Source organism: Anomaloglossus baeobatrachus, chromosome 1 (genome assembly GCF_048569485.1).
Source record: "Anomaloglossus baeobatrachus isolate aAnoBae1 chromosome 1, aAnoBae1.hap1, whole genome shotgun sequence".
NCBI classification, from domain to species: Eukaryota; Metazoa; Chordata; class Amphibia; order Anura; family Aromobatidae; genus Anomaloglossus; species Anomaloglossus baeobatrachus.
In genome coordinates, this window is record NC_134353.1 from 204,256,138 (window position 1) to 204,277,670 (window position 21,533).

Below are 21,533 nucleotides of genomic sequence, written 5' to 3' on the forward strand. Positions count from 1 at the left end.
GCGGGATCAGTGTGACAGCTGCCCCGGTGATCGGTGAGTATGCAGTGCTTGCTCCTACCCCTTTGCACCAGATTCTGTTCCCTATAGACTTTATATGGGGACCAGCATCTGGCCAGATATCCTGGACTGTATGTAACTCTCCTTCCGTTTTTTGCGGTCCTCAAAAAAAGACGGAAGTCACACAGACCGTACACCGAACGGGACGGATGCAGTTGTCACACGGATACATTCATGGAAAAACAGGACCGTTTTTTGCGGACCTCAAAAACGGAGCGGTCGTGTGAATGTAGCCTGAGACTGCAGTGCTAACCACTGAGCTATCGTGCTGCCCAAAGCTTAATTCCCATGGTGAACATTTCGGTATTTCACCTTTTATAAAAAAAAAAAAATTCCACAAATGTTATTTCTCATAGGAACACTTGTGTTTCCCTTTCTTCTTTTTCTCAGTCCTCTATATGTTTGGGCTTTGCCGTAGTGAATGGTTGATGATTTGTACCCATGCACCCTAAGGCTGTGCGCATGCATACGTTTTTAATTTCCTAAAGAGGTTTTAAGGCATTTGGGAAAGGTGTGTTTTTTTTTTTTTTTCTTTTTTCAACCTTTTCATTTTATAGTGTCTAGTTTAGAGAAGACTCCATCAGGAGTCGGCCTTTTTCTTTTTCCTCCTTGTATTTTTACAAACTCAAGTGGACAAAAATGCACAAAACATTAAGAAGATGAACATCAATGTGTGTTTACAATAGAAATGAATCGGAAGAGTCTTTCAAGTGTTTAGTGAACCCACTCCCAACACCAAAACTGTACAAATCTTTGTGTGCATGTAGGAGTGCTTCCCGTCCAGCGATTTACATCTTGCTGTGCACACATTCGCACATGAGACTTTTCAATTGACATATACTTTGTCTGCCATTGGGGGGTGACATGACTCCCCTGGTGTCGGCTGTGTTGTCCTGTCCTGATGTCATGCTACAAATTGGCTGGTGCAGGTCTCCGAAAGCACTGCCAGGGCAAAGGATTGTTAGCACTGAAGCTCCTCTCCCCAAACATGATTGACAGAGCAGCCCAGCAGAGAGCACCACCTCCCCCTGGAGCCTGATGAGCTGTGTGTCGGCCGTACAATATCACAATAGGTGGCATTAGGTATCATCCCACGCCCAGCCACCAGTGGGTAGCCAAGCAGGATACTAGTACTATATAATATAATATGTATGTATGTATGTATGTATGTATGTATATGTATGTGTATTTATATATACCGTATATTTGTACGTTTTGTTATTTCTGAGACCACCATAAAAGTCTGTAGTTGGTCATTGACTACAATCTCTTACTGTGGATGCTTCGGCCGTGAACTGGGCCTGCCTCCTAGCATGCTATGTTCACAGCTGTAAGTGGAACCCAGATTCATTTGTATCATAGCTCAGCTCTATGCCCTCACTACAATGTCTCACTATCTCCTGTAATTGCTGAGATCTGAGCAGAACAGTCATGTCGTGCTCTGCTCAGGTCACAGTGATGGCATGTGTCTGGCCAGCAGCACTGTGGCGGGGATTTCATCCAGTGATGTATACTCACTGTTGGGGGAAGTCACCACCACAGCCCTGGTGCCTTGTCCTGGTGAGCGTGAACCAGTAATTTCTGAGACCTGAGCGGCACTTTTATATTATTGCGGCAGCCCTGTTCAGATCAAAGTCATTGTCCGTATCTAATCTTATCATCTGTGCTAGTCTGCTGAGCAGTGTACCTAATTTGATAATGTGTGATATGGTCTGCTGAGCCATGTATCTTATGTGTGATACAGTCCTCAGAGCTGTGTATCTAATCTGATCATCCGTGATCAAAGCCATGTATCTAATCTGATCATGTGTGATGCAGTTCTCAGAGCCATGTATCTAATCCTTTCATGGGTAATAGTCTGCTGAGCTGCGTTTCTAATCCTAATCATGTGGTACCAATTGCTGAACTGTGTAATTAGTAATTTAGCGTTGTAGCTGCAATGATATGAATGATCCAATCTATAAAAACCAGTGAGGAGCGCAGCGTCAACTAACCGAATGTGCGCCGTCATCCGTCCGCTGTGGTACTGTCCACATCCCAGTGTCACACTGCAGTCACTAACACCATGTCCCTGCATTGTGATCCTAAACTTCATCCCCCCATCTTTCTACAAACACCCAGAAGGTGAGGGGAGAAGTGACATCAGACACAGGAGCAGATCCCGCCCACATTTACTGCAGTCGTAAAGTGAGCTAGCAGTATATAAAAATGAACACATGAATACTTCACATTTTTTTTTACATTTGTTGAAAAAAATGTGTTTTTTGAAGACCCATTCCCAAGCATAGGTGGGGTGTGTTGCGATGGGAAAAGCTACTTACAGAATTTAGGTTTGCACCTTGGTAAGTGAGTTAGTAAAAAAACAAAAAAGTTTCCAGTTATTTTAAAGGGAACCAACCAGCAGTATTTTCATATATAAAGTAAAGCCAGTGCTATACTGGCGCTAGGATGCTGCATGTATGCATACCTTTTATTCAGATATTGGATGTTTTATCTCTGAAATCTGTGCAAGTAAAGTTCCAGCAATGCACTGTTATTTGATTGACAGGTGCAACAGGAAGGGAATATGTGAGTCAGGTTCTTGCTATCTATTCCCGCAGTCTGTCTGCCCCAGAATTAACATGTATGACAGCGACGGAGAGGAAAATCCTGCTGGTTGGTTCCCTTTAAGCACATATTTAAAGTGAACCTTACACAAGAATCTGATGGTGCGCTGTTGTTTGTGGTGTAAATGTTTTGCTCTGCCGCTCTATGACGTTTTAAAAAAAACATAGTTCTCAGCTGACTTTTAAAGGTGACTAGCCATAGTTTTTGCTGTCCTAGAGCAACAAGTCTGTGTATATAGGCAAAAACCTGTCACCCACATTAAACTGGGCAGGGAGAATCCACTGGGGGCAACCTCTGACTAGCCATCCGATCACCGTGGTACCTGGCCAGCTTTTTTTTTTTTTTTAAAAAAACATGCAGCGTTTAAAGCACCTATCTAGCATTTTTTATCTTTTTTGCACCGCTGGAGTGGTACTTTAAGGATATATTTACACTGGCATATAACATGGAGGAGTGCAGTGCAAGAAAACATTGCAATGCACACTGAGCATTGTTAATCAATGATGCAGGTCAGATCTGTGATTTTTTTTTTTTTTTTTTCTCATGCCGAACCAGCATGAGCAAAAAATTGCAGCATGCTGCAATTGGCTATGTGTATCAGATCACACGCCCCCATACAAGTCTATGGGTGCGTGGGAAACATAGGACTGTATTCGTAGTTTGTCACCTTTCAGTACATAGTGAGCTGCTGCTGTAACCACGCCCCAGGCAATGACTGACAACCGGTTCTATACTAATGCAATGCTGAGCCTGCTATCAGTCAGTCTAGGGGCGTGGTTATAGCCACCACTCAAAATTCGTAGAGCAGTGTCAGAACCGGTGCCACCCCTATGACTGAAAGCCCAAGGCTGCTGGGAGGAATAAAGTTAATATCCTCCCGGCAGCGGGGCTCTCAATGCAGCAGCATTACGGAATAAGGACAGTATTAAGTTAACCTGCAGATTCACCCCATATCAGGAGGTAGTAGTGTTTATTTTGCATGACAAATTCCCTTTTGGTGATTTTTATGTATCCCAGTAATGATTGCAGTGCTGTGTTTGCAGCGTTTTACTGTAACACGTTTTGGGCAGTGCTCAGTGTCAGGTCCTGTGTGCACTAGAAAATGGAATTTTCTTAAGAAAATTCCGCACCCTCTGAAAGATTACTGAACCCACGGTAAAAAAAAACGCAACAAACTGCTCCCGAAAACCGCATGCGTTTTTAGGCCCTATGCGCACACTGCGGTTTTTACCGTGGTTTTGCTGCAGAAAATGTTTATAACCTTGCTGCAGTCCTTCCCCAGCAAAACCTATGGTAAAAAAAAAATGCTGCGCGCACACTGCGTTTTTTCCCCAACAGGTTTTGCTGCATGTTTTCTGCAGCAAAAAGAATTGCATGTCACTTCTTTTCCGCAGGTACCTGCGGTTTTGGCCATAGATGATGGTAAAAAACCGCAGGGAACAACCTGCGGAAATCCACACCAAAACTGCAGCAATTCCGCACAAAAAAACGCAACAAACCGCAGCAAAACCGCATGCGGTTTTCGGGTGTGGTTTTCCTGTGTTTTTTTTTAACGCAGGTGAAGAAAGATTTTAGAGGGTCCAGAATTTTCTTAAGAAAATTCCATTTTCTAGTGCGCACAGGGCCTAACCGCGGTTTTGGTGCAGTTTTTCCGCGGTCTTGTACCTGTGTTTTTATGCCTTCAATGCTTTATTGCATTAAAAATATTATTGTATTATATTACATTGAAGCACGTTGAAAACAAAACCATGTGTTTGTCATTTCCTTCTTCTTGGATAGATAGATGGATAGATAATGGATAGATAGATAGTAGATAGATAATGGATGGATGGATAGATAATTGATAAATAGATAATGGATAGATAGGTAATGCATGGATAGATAATGGATGGATAGATAGATAATGGATAGAGGGATAGATAGATAATAGATGGATAGATAGAGGTATAGATAGATAGTAGATAGATAGATAATGGATGGATGGATAGATAATTGATAAATAGATAATAGGTAACGGATGGATAGATAGATAATTGATAAATAGGTAATGGATGGATAGATAGAGGGATAGATAGAGGGATAGATAGATAATGGATAAGAGGGATGGATAGAGGGATGGATATTACAGCTTTTATTTCTGATGTATGTGTTTCCCCCCCCCCAACAGTATTCATTGACCCTGCGGGACCTTGGATCTGAGTTCAGTATGCAAGTGTCATGGGACCTCGTGTGGATTACGCCTGACCTCGAGGGGTATTTGGGGATTTTAATGAAGTGGTGAAAGAGGGGGACTTTTTTGTGTTTTAGTTCAAATAAAGGATTTTTCAGTGTATGTGTTTATTTACTGTCACTTACAGATTAGTGACGGCGTGTCATAGACGCTGCCATTACTAATCTTAGATTTAGTGGCAGCTATGGGCTGCCGTTAACTCCTTATTACCCCGATTGCCACCGCATCACGGCAATCGGGAAGAGCTGGTAACACGCCGGGACTGTCGCATAATGGATGCGACATTCTTGGGGCAACTGCGAGCTGATATTCTTGGCTGCGGGAGGGGGGACAATAACCATGGCCCTCGCCCTCCCCAGCCTGAGAACACCAGGCCCCTGCTGTGTGCTTACCGTGGCTGGATGGTACAAATATATCAGAGCCCACGTTTTTTTTTTTTTTTTTTATTTGTAATATGTACGTTTTGATTTGTATGTGTATTCTATTTGTCTGTGTATGTGTGATCTGTGTGTGGTTACTCTCTGCTCTGCTTCCTCTTCCTGTCATAATGACATCACTTCCCTGCAAACCGCAGGCAGTGATGATAACTATTTCCCGAAAAAACACGGAATACCGCGGGAATAACACAATAATACGCACATAATTTGCTAGCTGCGTTATTCCCTGCGCTATTTCATGTTTTCATTACAGTCAATGGGGTAAAATACCGCAGCTACCTGCGGAAAAGAAGTGACATGCACATTACTGTCTTTTCTCAGTGCAACACATTTTTTTATTTTGCAATGAAACATATATTTTTCCTTTTTTTAATTTAATTAAAGAACCAAAAGATTACTTGTACAACTCACTTGTGTGTCACGTTGTATGTTCTCGTCTATCCGCTGCATAGCCCCAGCCTTGTCATTGGATTTGTTGGATGTTTTTGTGTGATTAGTCACTTCACCTGTGTTTGTTTGTGGAGAGGGAGTATATCCAACTTCTAAATAATGTTTGCGTGGTGTGGCAGCACAGTATGGCAATAGCTAATGTACTAGGCGGGCATACATGCCGAATGATCTGTATAAGCATTTATGTGTTTATAGTTTTTACGATTGTTCCTCAGAAGCAGAGCATCATGCATGGATTTTTTGTACTTGTTAATTTCTGTGACATTGGCACAATTACAGACTGTATAGATATATATTATGTGAAATTGGACCTACCTGAAGACGTATAGTAAAGCACCTTTTTCTCAAGTCATCAGAGGTTGAATTAAAGAAGGCCTCCCATAAGATTGTTTTTATTTATTTTTTTTAAATTTGTGTGTGTGTGTGTGTATATATATATATAGATAGATAGATAGATAGATTAGATATATATATATATATATATATAGATATAGATATATATATATATATAGATATATATATATATATATAGATATATATATATATATATAGATATATATATATATATATAGATATATATATATATATAGATATATAGAGAGAAAGTGTGTAGTGTCAGTGTTAATGTACTCCTCCAGCACCAATCTACTCCCTTTCTCAGTGGCGTCACCATTCTCCAGACTTTCTGGATCACTCTATGCGTGAGCTGTATGGCTATGTGCACATGTTGCGTATTTGCATGCAGTTACGTTGCGATCTGCACTGCAGCGTAACTGCATGCGTCCTGCGTCCCCAGCATAATCTATGAAAATTATGCAGGAGACGTGTGCATGTGGGGTCTTAGATCGCAGCGCTTCGGCTGCTGCCATGACATGTCACTTCTTCCGTGCGCTCTGCATGCAGTCCCTGCTCTTTCTATGGGAGGGACTGCACTCAGAGTGCATGGAATCTGTTTTTTTTTTTTTTTCATAACGGACTCTTTTTCTGCAGCGATTTGAAGCGCACGTGTGCTGTTCAAATCGCTGCAGAAATTTCTGCAGGGACAGAGCGCTACGTGCGCACATAGCCAAGACTATTTTACAGTGAAAGCCGATAGTCTTGTTTTGATGCTCCATAGACATACATTGTAAAAGCCACTTCCACATCATACAGAGCGCAGTGTGACCCAGAGTGTCTACAAAGCGGTGACGTCACTGAGAAGAGGAGCAGAGCTGGATCCCAGGGAAGGCGGTGGTTGTAAGACAAGAGTAAGGCCGGGGCCACATGGGGCACCAGTGCGATGCTCGCATGACACACTGCTCACGCTGGCAGCACAGCAGGAGCCGAGTGTCATGCTAGTATCCTTGAAACTGAGGTCTGACTGTACGAGCGGACCTCAGCTGCGGGGGGAGGGCCGGCACTGAGGAGGGGAGGGGAGGGATTTATCTCCCTCTCTCCTCCATAGCCGGCAATTGCAATTCTCACTCTGCACTCGCGGTACACCAGTGTACTGCGAGTGCAGTGTGATTATTTTTTTATTTTTTTTTTCTCGCCCCATTCACTTGAATGGGTGCGAGAGAAAGAGTCTTGCATTGCAGTTGCAGCATGCTGCGATTGTTTTTTCGGTCCGATTAGGGCTGAGAAAACAATCGCTCATGTGTGCTGACACACAGGCTAATATTGGTCCGAGTGGAATGCCATGTTTTATCGCACTCCACTTGCTCCGATTTTCATGCCGTGTGACTTAGGCCCTAAGATCTGTGGTTGTAAGGTACTCCACCGCATGTGATGAATTTGATGAGCGGTGGTCCCCTGCCTCCCCCGTCAAGCAACCGTCCCACCCCAGCTCTATCCACATTGTCAGAGCTGTGCAAAAAGATCATCACAAAATGTTTTCTTCCCCTCTTTCTTTGCGTAAAGATTTTTCATCTTTTTATAGCTTTTTACTATTTTCTGATGTAAAACCTTTGATGAACCGGTTGCTTTTTTCCTGTAAAGAAGCCAGAAATGCCAGGCACACTCAATGTCAGGCCTGCAGTTGTTCACCAGCACTCTTCCTTTATTGTAGACAGCTCATGATATTGAGCGGCTCGGTTTCTTCTAACACTTGTGATGTCTTATCTAGAGGCGTTCGCCTGATGGTTGAACGTGCCCGCCTACAATAAAGATATTTATGTAATGCCTCGGGCTTCCTGGCTTAGGATCTCCAAATCTGCCTTGATTTTGACTTTGTATACAATAAACCTTATAAAAATCTGTTTCCTGATCTAAATGCACTCGTCCTTTACAGTAATCCAAGAAAGGAGATCACATAAAGTAAACTAATTGCATAATAAAAGGTGGACGTGTGTGTACTACAAACTGCGCCAACTGCTTCTAATTAAATGGCCTTTTGCTTACGGCGAGCAGCGTATTACTCACATGTACCGTTTCCCTTCCTGCTTTTTATGTTTCTGTACATCTGCAGCTCATAAACCTTTTTTCCTCTTTTTTTCATACAGCGTTATTAAAGATTTGATCCATTCAGTAGATGATGCACTTGTAAAGAGGTTGGCGCATCCTCAAATCTCCCCCATAACATTGCTACCTTGCCTAATTGGGCAAGCGCCCCAGTATCAAGAGATTTCTGTTTATCTTGGTGCATTCCCTCTTGTAAATGGCTGTGAGTTTTGCTGAACTGGGTTAATGTATCTCCATCTTCACGAGAAAGGCTTAAGAACATCTTTTAACAACCTAAGATTTATTAAAACACCAAGCGGTTAAAAGTAGTAAGGCCATGTTCACATGCAGCGTTTTTTTTCTGCTGCCAATGCCTATTCTCCTGGCAGAAATCTCAGGCACACACTTGATTTTTTTTTCTCCTGTCTGAATTTGAGCATTGCAGAGTTTTTTTTTTACATCTGCCATGTTATTTCTTTCAGTGTTTCTGCAGCAAAAAGGCAAAAAAACTTGGTAGTGTTTTTGCATTTCTCAGTCTTAAGGCCCCGTCACACACAGAGATAAATCTTTGGCAGATCTGTGGTTGCGGTGAAATCATGGACATATTGTTCTATTTGTACACAGCCACAAACCTGGCACTGATTGTCCACAATTTCACTGCAACCACAGATCTGCCGCAGATTTATCTGTGTGTGACAGGGCCTTAGGGCTCTTTTCCACTTGCGAGAGACTCGCGTGTATCTCGCATTGCATTACCCGGATCGGCCTGCCTCTTTCCTGACGGGTGCATCTCAGCTGCATAGAAATACATGCAGCTGACCCACTCCTGTCGGGAGAGAAGCAGGCCGTCCCGGGTAATGCAATGCGAGATACACGCGAGTCTCTCGCAAGTGGAAAAGAGCCCTAAGGCTATGTGCCCATATTGCGTCCTGTCCCTGCAGAAATTTCTGCAGTGATTTGAACAGCACACGTGCACTTCAAATCGCTGCAGAAACACTGCGTAATGAATGCAGTCAAAAAGCCGATTTCATGCGCTCTGGATGCAGCCCCCACCATAGACAGAGCGGGGGCTGCATCCAAAGCGCACGAAATAAGTGACATGTTGCTTTTTAGAATGCAGTGATTTGGCAGCATGCAAATCGCTGCGTTCTAGAACGTAACGTGCGCATGGATTATGCACAATCTTCATAGACTGTGCTGGGGACGCACGACGCATGCAGTTACGCTGCAGTGCAATACGCACACGTGGCCACAAACGCTTCAAGAAATGACATGGCAGATTTAAAAGACTCTGCAGTGCTAAAATAAAGACCGGAAAAAAAAAAATCAAGTGTCTCATGAGATCTCTGGAATACCATAACTTTTGCTGATGTTCTAAACGCAGCTTTTCTGCAGAAGAAAAAAAATGCAGCAAAAAAATTCTGTTTGAGGACATAGCCCAACGTGCCCATTCTTAGCCTTCATGCCCATAATCAGGACACGGCATCCTGGACGCGGGTTGTCCTCTCCTGCGAGTGCTCTTCGCAGGAGACCTCAGCGGCCTGTGGCCACAATCCTGGTTCAGGCTGCTGCGGTCTTTCTCCCTGCAGAGAACACTCACGGCTCCTCAGCAATAAATTGGCATACTGTAGCTCGGAAAGCTGTGCCGCTTGTCAATTTATGCTACGGGAAAAACAAGCACAGTGAGCAGGAGATTTCTATGAATCCCATCCACTGGGCTTGTACTGTACAATGCAGCTTTTTGGTTGCAGTGCTAACATGGGTTAAAGACGCTATGAACCCTGATCGTGGGCTCGTAGCCTTAGGCTTTGTGCACACAGTGCGTTTTTGATACATTTTTTTTTGTTGCAGATTTTGGCACAAATCTGCACAGGTTTCTTCATTCTGGCAAAGTTATTGAAAATTCTGAAGTGTTGTGCGCATGTTGCTTATTTTGTTTCTTGCATATTTGGTGGAGAAAATATTCGGCAGTATGTCAGTTGTTGGTGCTTTCTTTAGCCCTTCCTCCCATTTGACTTCATTAAGAAAAACGCATGCCAATAAAATTGTACTTAGAACAGTGTTACAACCAGTTTTTCTCATATACATATTTTTTTTATCAAATTTCCAAGCTTTTCCTACTCACTAAATAATAACAGACATCACTCAGATCACATTTGTCTGGCCCCACCGCCTTCTCAGTAGTTTTCATGTAAATGAGGCCTCAGTTAGGCCCCTTTCACACGTCAGTGATTCTGGTACGTTTGTGCTTTTTTTTTAAACGTACCAGAATCACTGACATACGCAGACCCATTATAATGAATGGGTCTGCTCACACATCAGTGATTTTTCACTGCACGTGTCTCCGTGCAGCGTACCCGCGTGTGCGTGATTGCTGCACGGAGACATGTCCATTTTTTTCTGGCATCACTGATGTCCCACGGACCACGCAGTGGTGTGGTCCGTGAAACACGTGCCAGAAAAAAACGTGCATTTAAAATAATAAACATTTTAACTCACCCGGCGTCCAGTGATGTCCTCTGCAGCCCGTGCAGCTTGCTGCTTCTGAGCCGGCTCATTACTGTCGCGCATATTCATTATGCGCGACACAGCCGACCCGGAAGCAGCTGCTGCAGGGGTCATCGCCGGCCGGAGGCTGCACCGCGGGAGGATTCAGCACCACGGAGAGCGGGAGCGGGCGCAGGTGAGTGAATCTCTAAGTGCAATCACGGGCCACGGAGAACGGAGCCCGGATTGCACTTAGACAACCCACCTGTGCCGCGATTCACAGCACACGCAGGGACATGTGCGTGTTTTACACGCCAGTGAAAAACGTCACTGTTTTTCACTGACGTGTGAAATGGGCCTTAGGCTGTATGCACACGTTGCAGATTTGTCGCGTTTTTTTTCAGTACCATTTTCTGAGGGGTTTCCCGATGCTAGTCAAGTGAATGAAAATCCTGGTGTCTCATTTTCTCCTTACAGATGTAAATCTGCAGCCTGCCACTTCAGCGTTTTTGCTGCAGATTTCACTCATACTTATGAGAAAGAAAAATCTGCACCAAAAACATGTTTATGCCGCTATGTTTTCCTATGAAGAGATTCAGAAATGGTGCAAAAATTTCTGCATCAAATACTCTCCATATGCGTATATCCTTAAAGTTAGTACACCTCCTATTGTGATCCATTAACCATGTCACTTATCTACATTGCATAGGTAAGGATGGTTGACCTCAGGGAGATCAACATCCAACACCGCGGAGACGCCATCACGTGTTGCTCAACGCAGTGACACTAGAACAAGGCCCCCTGGGAAAATATGCCAAACAAGAATGCCGCGGAGACACCATCACATGTTTCTCAACGCTGGCAGGAAACTAGACCGGTCTTTCACCGGGAAGGAACAACCACGGGAAGGGCAGTCTCCAGTCAAGGACCACCTATACCAGAACATAGTATCCATCCACAGACAGCTGTTTCGGGGTATTTGCCCCTCATCAGTGTGGAGTAAGAAACTGGCTAGTGGGAGCTAATCTTCATTGTTCAGCTGAAGGTGCGCCCGTTAGCTCTGCGTCTGGCCATCAGTTTACACTATAGCTCTTAGTTTCCCCATTTTTGCCCAGTCCATGGTTTTTCTAGTAAAACCTCTGCATGTTGCATAGTGAGTTTGTCAATGCTCTTCTTTATCGGTGGTCATTATGCGCCCTTATTCTGAAGCAACATTTCAATGCCTTAGAACAACGGCTGCTTAATTCTTCTGGCTTTTATGGACTGTATCTGCTTTTCCCCACCATTATATATAAAGCTCAGATGAGCGCTGTCTCCAATGCAAGCAGCTGTCCTAAAATCTGGATCTGAAAATAAAATATGAACATATTCTGGAATATGATTAAAGGGGGCCTGTCACCAGTTCGAAAGTGGACAGTTTTTGCTCTTACTTTATTCCTGCTGCTCCCATTAGTATTCTTCTTCTTTTTTTTTTTTTTTTCTTCCCTTCTGCCTTTCGGTTTTTTAGAGATTTAGGCCTTTTAATTGTAATTTTTTTTTGTAAAGCTTTACCTAGTGGGCATGGCTAACAGGATTCTCTGGGGGGGGTGTCTTTAAGCTGCACTGCAGAATTACTCTGAGCCACACCCCTTTTGTTAAGACAATGAAAATTAGCTTTAAATAAAAGGCTCATATTTATGGAACAGTATAGTGGATTTTAAACAAAAAAAAAATAATAAGGGGAGCAGCGAGAATAAAATAAGAACAGAATCTCGACACTTTTGACTTGTTGACTTGTGCCCTTTAAATGCGTCACTTGTGCCAGTCTTCGTGCAGCACACTACCATTGTGGCATATACTGTATCTTCTCTCCTACACAGCCGTGGCGTGGATATCCTGCCCGACACAATAGTATGTCATCCACACTGACAATGAAAATTGCATAGGTAAAATTTAGCTTTTCGTAAACCCCCTAAAATTACAGCCATGTAGATGGCTCCATAGTTTGTGATATTTTCACAGGACGGCTTTGAATTCCAAGATGTAATTAGGGAACGCCATGAATATCAGCCTTCTTACAAGACTTTATAGGTAACCTCCTACCTACAGTATCCTGCAGAAATCAGGACTACAGTGTCTGCCGTACATCGCTCACTTAGCAAATGATCGATACAGAGGACAGATGTAGAAATGTGGAATTCGCACTGAGCAGGAACTGTCCGGTGACCAGAGACGTCCTATAATATTCCAGCAAATGATCTGAGATGCCGTTTCCTAACTTCTTAAATTGTCTGTGAGGTTGGATCTCACTACAACTGTTCACTGGATTTTCAATTTCCTTCATTAATAGCAAAAAAGTGGTCTTATTACTTTTTATATATTATTGCTCCTTTCTGAGGAAGTGTTGCTTTCTATTATTCACATAAAACCATGTGCCCTCTTTGCGCCCCTCTTTGCGCCCCTCTTTGCGCCCCTCTTTGCGCCCCTCTTTGCGCCCCTCTTTGCGCCCCTCTTTGCGCCCCTCTTTGCGCCCCTCTTTGCGCCCCTCTTTGCGCCCCTCTTTGCGCCCCTCTTTGCGGCCCTCTTTGCGGCCCTCTTTAACCCCCTCTTTGCCCCCTGATGCAGTGAATATTGGAACTACTGAATAAGTTGTATGGAGGATCCGGTCACACACAGTCTGGTGTCTTTGCTCTTTCGGAGATTTTACAGTCTGTCATACCTAGGTACAATAGTCTGTAATGCTGAGAGGAGAATTCTAGGAATGTGCTCGGCCTTACTGCAGTTTTCCCAGATTTTTCTGCTAGCGGAGGAAGGACGTCAGAGATGTTACTATTTTAGGTAGTAAACGATTCAGATATTTTACTTAACTGAACCCCTGGCAGGATATGGCGATTTCCATAAAAAAGGGTCAGTTAAGCAATGCCATATGTGGCCATTTACAGCACGCTGTTTATTTGCATAATTGTAGGTACGAAGCCGGCCAAGATATTTGTGCATTACTATTGTTAGATGAGGACATTCCCCCGGTGCCTTCCTTTATAAACTGCTGCTTGCCCATCAGTATTTTTCTTACTGAACCTTCTTTTAAAGGTCTAAGTGCAAATATTTTGTACTTATACAGAGTTTGAATACACGTCTTTAATATAATTGTTGTAAGATTTTACAGTTTTATCAGTGCGGATCTCATGATGTCCGTGCATAGGACTCATTGGAGGTTCAATATAAAGAGGTGGTCCACTTCTCAGCATTAGTGGCCACATCAATGTAAAGCTCATAAAGAGTTTTCTCAAATACTTTGTGTAGTAAATTCTGACTGTGAGCGACGCTATTATCGTCCGCTCATCCCCTATCACGTGACCCCCGGACTTTGTGACCTCTGAGATCCGGTGATGTGAAGTCAACTTCTAGTTGACCCAACAACACTGAGGCTGGCCCCATGCTCCCTGAGTGACGACTATGGGTGGCATTTTACCACTTGTCACAGCCCAGCATTGCTCGTGCTTGCGGCACTCTGCAGCGAATCAGAGAGAGTGCGAGATGCTGGGCAGTGACAAGTGGTGAAACGTCGCCCACAGCCGTCACTCACGGACACTGGGGCTCTCCTCTGTGATGTTGGGTCAACTGGAAGTTGATGTGACATCAATGGATCTCAGAGGTCACGGAGCCGGGGGGTCACTGGGGATGAGCGGACCACAATAGCACCACTCTGAGGCACAATTGACTACACAAGGTATTTGAGAAAAGCCTTCTTTAGGAGCTTTATATTGATGTGGCCACTATGCTGAGTAGTGGACCACACCTTTTAAGTCACCTTTTTCAGTTTAATTATATAACTGTGTTTAAGTACTTCCTGTTTTTATTATTTTGTAGTACATAGAATGAAAAAACTTAATATTGACCCTTTTTTAATTTATTTATTTATTTTTTTGCAGAATGTGAAATCCTTTGCCTCGTCACACAGTCTAGCCAATGTCCATGAAGTAGCAAGCTGGCTTTTGGAAATGAATCAGGAACTGCTGTCTGTGGGCAGCAAGAGGCGACGTACTGGCGGTTCTGTGCGAGGTAATGCTTCTTCCAGCCAAGCAGATGAGGAGCAAATGAACAGAGTAGAGGAGGAGGAGGAGGAACAGCAGCATCCGAGACCGCAGGGAGAAGAGCACGTAGTGGTGAATGGAGAGGTGGACGGCCCCGGAAGTGTGGAGAGGAGTAACCTGCACCCGGAACATTTAGAAGAAAACAACAACAGCTGTATAGTAGCAGATCATGAGTGCGAAGACCAGCCCGAGGACATTGAGCAACAGGAGGATGAGGACGAGGATGAGGAACATGTTTGTGATGTGGAAGATGAGGATGAGGAGGAGATGGACCAGGACAGTGATGACTTTGATCAGTCTGATGACAGCAGTAGGGAGGGAGAACATAGAAACTCCCGCGATATTCCAAATTCCAATAGTATAATGGACATTTCTCTTCCACAGAAGCCCAGCCCTTTCCAAACAAAGACGAAGGTGAGTCTGAGTCCTGCGTGACTGTAGATCACACACTACTCACTGGTGCCTTTTCTGCTTATTAACTGATGTGGTTTTTCTGTAGCTTGTCAATACCAAAGGTAGGCTAATGTATTTTTCACTAAGAAATATTTAGAAACATTTGCGTTTTCTTTCTTTGCAAGATTACACTAGATTGCGGATCTAGAATTTAGGTCCATACTAATGAAGTGAAGGGTATTTCAGTTCTAATTATAGGGGGCTTTCTTGGTTCTGTTCATGATTTGAATTGGTTCCTTCTGTTTCTCTATTGGAAACCAGCCTCTACTTTCTGAACTTTGCCCCCAGCTGGCAGCCATGGCATTAGGCAGCCCACACTGCTCTATCTATAAAGCACTGCGCAGTGGTAAAGTAGATTCAGCCTTGGCATATGAACGCAACCAGGCCGTACTAGTGTTGGGGACCAGAACGCCCCATCATGCACGGTGAAGGTGGTCATCTGAGTTCATTTCAACATTGTGCTCATGCCTTTAATTAAAAGTTGGTGCTATGTGAGAAAAGGGAGGAGGCGCAGCTAGTGATGACCCTCCCCACCCGGAAAGGAATAATTACACACCGAAATATTGAGGTGCTTCAAGTTGTAGCAATACCTAGTTACACAATGGAGCACTGGGACATTACACGTCCTAGTATAACCTAGTTATGCATAAATAGACAGTGAAACACAAAGGTACTACAAGTCCTAGCATAACCTAGGGATTCTTTCATTGTGAACAAGGGATCTTGTCAGGTGCAATATACACACAGAGCCTAGAGCAGTTCTGGATGTATATTGCTAATCCCTGCCTAACGGTCCCTGTATACACTAGCATAGATAAAGAGATCTGTAGAAAAAGTATTTCTAAAGAACCTTTATGATATGCTCATGAGGCCAGGTGCTAGTCACAGGGGCGTAATTTCCCTTGGCTAGTCGGTTCCCTTAGCATGTAAGCTCACCCCTGTTGTGCTATCATGTTAATGAATGTGCAGCATTAGCGGTATGGTCAATCTGATCGCTCTCTGCTGCCACCACGCCCGACGCTGGATTTCGGCTCATTGCGCATTATCAGACGTCCCAGACTTCCAGTCATTTGTACTATGAAGCCGGGTGTATGTGTCCCGACTTCTAACTGGTGTAGTGTGCATGACTGGAAGTCCAGGGACATTCTGATTGTACGCACTGAGCCGACAACCAGCGGTGGCAGCAGAGAGGTGAGCCCGACCATGCCTCTGACACTGCGCATTCATTAGCATGTTAGCACGCCCACAGGGACGATCTAACATGCTAAGGGGGCTGACTGATCAGGGATCGAACGCCCAGGGGACTAGTTCATGTGCTCATTAGCATACGATAAAAGATCTTTCTAAAAATCTCTATGTATACTACTAGATACACGACTGTTGGGCAGGAATCACTAATATGCACCCAGAACTGCTCGTGGTTCTGAGCATAATGCACCTGACAGGTTACCTTTAAAGTCACAGCCTAACCTAACTGCAGAGTGGAACATTGCTGGGACTTCTAGTGTCTCATAGTTTGGTAGTAATGAAATACAGAGTGGAGCAATAAAGCAGTAAAACTCCCAGCATAACCAAATATTAAATTCACAGTGATGCACTACAGCCCCCAGCAAGACTAATGGTGCGCTTTCACTTGCCAACTTGTGGTGTTAAACGATTTCAAACGGGCTCCATGTTTGCCAATAGGTGGTCGTTTAGTAACCAGGTTAGTCAGGCTACCCGCAATTCCTCTGCACACAGAAAGATCGGTAATAGGTAGTTCTGTGCACCTTGCCTTTCATTGCTCTCAGCAGCACAGGTCCTGTTTCCACTGGATGATCTGCTCCAGACAATGGCGATTTCTGATCAGCCTTAAAGGGAATCTGTCAGCAGGATTTCACACCCTAATTTATTTATGTGCAGTAACTCTTTCAAAGACAAGTCCAGCAATACATGGCCAGTCCGTTCCTCTGTTACTGAGAAATCAGTGTTTGAATTGATATGCCAATGATGCTGAAGTCTCTGTCACTCCAGCTCTATTGCTGGCTAAGTGCCACCTCCTTCTGCTTGACTCACAGCCATTATGCTGTGTGACTTCAGATAAAGGAGCTGCCAGGCAAGCAGGAGGTGGCGCTGGGTGAGGAATAGAGCTGGAGTGACCGAGGCTTCAGCTCTTCAGCTTCATTTGCAAATCAATTAAAACGCTTATTTCTCAGTAATGGAGGAGCCTACTGACAATGTAAAGGTAATCCTGGACTATTCTTTGAAAGAACTACATGCACATATAAATAGTTTAGGGTATAAAATCCCATTGACAAGTTCTGTTTAAGAGTTCCCTCCCATCTGCGTTTAAGAAATCAGCTGTTTTAAGGCGACCATATGCAGCATGCCACCATTTTTTTTTCCTCAGGCCAAAATAACAGGAAAAAAAATCACAGATCAGTACTGACTTATTGTTTAAGAATGGTGCGAGTGCATGGCGATTGGAATTGCACTTTGGCTGTCATGGAATTTTTTTTTAATTTTAATTTTTATTTACATATCACCAGTTTGTTCTTCAGCACTGCGATTCACAACAGTCCCTATCCACAACGGGGCTCACAATTTAACGTTCCACACAAGCTAACCTATCAGCGTGTTTTCTAAGTGTGTGACGACCTTAAAAGGGTTTTTTTTTATATTTAAATCTTATGTATTTGGGGCTAAAATGGTTTTTGCACTATGGTTTCATTAAAAATGTTCCTCCATTTGGCTTTTACAGGAGCTTTGTTTCCCAATACAGTATATTTAAAGTGAATGTGGTCTGTGGTTGTATATTAGCTGAGAGGAGCCCACAAAAAGAGAGATAAGAGTAATAAACTCTCTTATCAGACTATCAAAATGGGCTCACTGACAGATTATCATATAACTCTTCTGCAGCCAGCAATAGCCTGTGCAACAGAGTCTTTAAACTTGTCAAAGAGTTGGATGTTGACGAAAGGGGCCACTTAATATGGTGCTTGTGGTGGTCTCCTGGGGAGAGCCCTCCTTGGCTGGGTCCTTCCCGGAGGGATATCTGGCTAGTTTCTGTGTTGAGACTCCTAACAGAGGCTCCACGGACTTTTTTGCTTTCAATAAGCATGTAGGTCATAGGAAGCTGAATAATATGGTTCCTTGATATCTGCCATCCAATGTCTTATTCCAGAGAAAGCCATGTTTTTCTTACATGTAAATGAGGTGTTCCAGGCTATAGGACAAACGATGATCTGCATGAGCATCTGCCTCCAGAGATTACCGTTCATCTTATAAGACGCACCCCAAATTTAGAGGGGGAAAAAAAGGTGAAAAAAAACAAACAAACAAACTGGGTGGGGGAGGGGGGATGCGTCCTACAATCCGGTGGTGTGGTGTCTTACCGGGAGTGGTGGTGGAGCGGGGTCGCAGGAGTCTGGGGTGATGCTGGAGTAGGGCGATGGTGTTCCAATGCTCGCTGTGGGCACAGTGAGGTAGGCGACTTCCAGAAACTGTCAGCACTGCAGCCTTCAAAGACATGATGCCCGGAATCGACGCATGCGCAGATGGAGCTCTCGGCTCAAGATCTCATCTGCGCACGCGCCACCTCCGGACGCCATTTTTCTTAAGTCCGCTCCTGGGAGATCAATGAGCCGGAGGCGGCATGTGCACAGATCTGGAGCCGAGAGCTCCATCTGCGCACGTGCCTACTCTGTGCACCATTATTAAAAGCCCGCACCGCCAACAGTTTCAGGATGGTGCCTCCAGCACAGCACCCGCAGCATTGCTCCTGCGACACTTCTCCGCCACCCCCAGTGAGCAACATTCAGATTATAAGGCCACTTTAACTCGTCAGTCACAATTCGTTGGCTCGACAGATCCGTCGCAGATTGTGGAAAAATTGAAGCGACGGATCCGGTGAAAAAACGGATCCGTTGCATCAGTTTTTTTCTGCTTTTTTTCGACGGATCCGTTGTTTAAAAAAAACCCAATTGGAGGCACCCAAACGTCATTGGCTACTGAAAACCTACGTATACAGTGTTTTTACACCCCATCTTTGACAGGTTGTAGAGCAAGAGCCAAAAATGGAAGGTCAAACACCTCTGTATTGCACGTAAACCAAAATACCCACCACAGGTGCTTTCCTGTGAGATATAACCCAAAAATGTAACGTTACCTTGGTGAAATGATTCTACGGAGGCCAAGGTTTTGGAACAATTTTAATATCTATTTTTTTTAACTCCCTTTTTAATTTTTTTTTTTTTTTTCAACAAAGTAGGAGCTAAACAGCTCTTTAAAAAAAAATAAATATTGCTTGCCTTGACACTGCAGCTCCCGCTGGCTGGCTTGCTTGCTGGGACATTGATGAGTGAAGCCCTACGTGGCAGGTTTATATACCTTTCCTAATTGGGGGCTGGCTGGCTAATTTGATACTAAATAATGAATTGGAGCATGCTCAGTTAAAAAACCCGGAATCCCTCATTTGACGGATTACGACGGATCCTGCGCCCATAGGCTTCCATTCTACCAAATGTCGGACAGCGATTGATCCGTCGCTTTCCGATTTTTCGACGTAGACCAAAAACGTTACTTTGTCCGTCGTCTCTGTCCGCCGGACAAACCATTTTCGGCGGATGACTTGAGGTCATCTGTCGCTAATACAAGTCGATGAGAAAAAAAAAAATCAGTCGCCAGATCAGTGTTTGTCAAAATTCGACGGATTGTGACTGACGGCAAAAAACTGATGTGTGAAAGGAGTTTAAGGTGCACCCCTCATTTTCCTCCCAAATTTTTGTGAGGAAAAGTGCGTCTTATAATCCGAAAAATACGGTACTTTAAATAAAAGGAGGCATTACCAATAGGATATGTAATGACCGCTCTCTGCTCTCCAGATCTCACTGCAGAGCTGTGTGTGATTATAAGTAAGGCGCCGCTCACCTCAGCGGTATTTTGCCGCAGGGCTGGATCCGTTGCAGATGCATTCCGGTTCTGTTCATTTCCAATGGAGTTGCGGCGGGATGTGGTCACATGCGGTTGCGTGCGGCTCACTAGTCTGCATGTGACCGCATCTTGCCGCGCAATTCCATTGGAAGTGAATTGAGCTGGAGAGCATCTGCAATGGATCCAGCCCCGCGGCAAAATACCGCTGAGGTGAGCGGTACCTAACACATCTGTTGGCTTCAGCCTCCTTCTCCCAGGCAGACAGTGCTGCAATATTGACTTCATACAGCAGAGCTGTGAGAGCTGCAGCAAATGTGTTTGTAAGAAAACAAAGTTCTGTCCTATGTTAGTTACATGTCTCACAGTAGTAACGCCTCCTTTTCTTAAAATACGCTCTGGAGACCGCTTATCATACAGATAACTCTCCAACCCATAGCCTGGACCAGCTCATTTACATGTAAGGCAAGCATGATTTCTCTGTAATAAGGCACTGGATCGCTGATATCAAGGAATCATTGTATTCAGCCTTCCTATGACCTGCATGTCCACGTAAATTGGTTAGGAAAGGTGATCCTACCGAAAGGTTTTCTGAAATAACTAAAGCCAATTCTTCAAATGCTGTTGATTTAAATTTATTACATTATGCACCATGCTGTAGAAGTGATTATGCGGCTTTATTCTTCAGGTCAGTACAATTATACAATTACAGCGATACCAGAGGTAGAGATATATATATATATATATAGATAGATAGATAGATAGATAGATAGATAGATAGATAGATAGATTATATATTTATATATATATATTATATAGATATATAAATATATAGATATATAGATATAGATATTATATATATATATAGATATATAGATATAGATATATAGATATAGATATTATATATATATGAGAGAGAGATGGAGATATATAGAGATAGATATATAGATAGAGAGATATAGATATATAATTATTTTTTTTAGGTTTGGCTACTATCCCGCTAAAGAAATGCTGTTGTTTTTTTTTTGTTTTTTTTTTTTTTTTTTACAAAATAAAGGTTTTTGCATCACTGGATTTTGAAGACTATATATTTTTTATTTTTCCGCTGACAGTCATGCGAGGGCTTGATTTTTGCAGGGTGAGTTGGACTTTTATTGCTACTATTTTGGGCCCCACAATAATTTTTGATTGCTTTCAATCCTGCTCTTGTGAGGCAGAATGGAAAAAACAGCAATTCAGGAATTTTCTTTTTTTTTTTTTTTTTTGTTGTTGTTGTAAAGGTGATAAAGATGTCTTATTTGGGTCTTTACGAATATAGCGATACCACAGTTATAGTTTTTTTTACTGGCAAATAGTATTACAAGACATCCACGACTGAGTTGCAAGAAATTGCAGGACAGATCATAAAAATAG

At 43.4% G+C, this 21,533-nt stretch overlaps 1 protein-coding gene across 2 annotated transcripts in view; it reads left to right on the forward strand.

Moving 5' to 3' along the window:
* Positions 1-21,533, forward strand: part of FBXW7 (F-box and WD repeat domain containing 7) — a 237,503-nt gene that overhangs the window by 75,998 nt on the left and 139,972 nt on the right. For both annotated transcript variants that reach the window (XM_075347838.1, XM_075347835.1), the window contains one exon: positions 14,598-15,173. In XM_075347838.1, coding sequence (XP_075203953.1) covers positions 14,667-15,173 — 507 coding nt within the window. In that variant the 5' untranslated portion in view covers positions 14,598-14,666. The remainder of the gene's footprint in view (positions 1-14,597; positions 15,174-21,533) is intronic.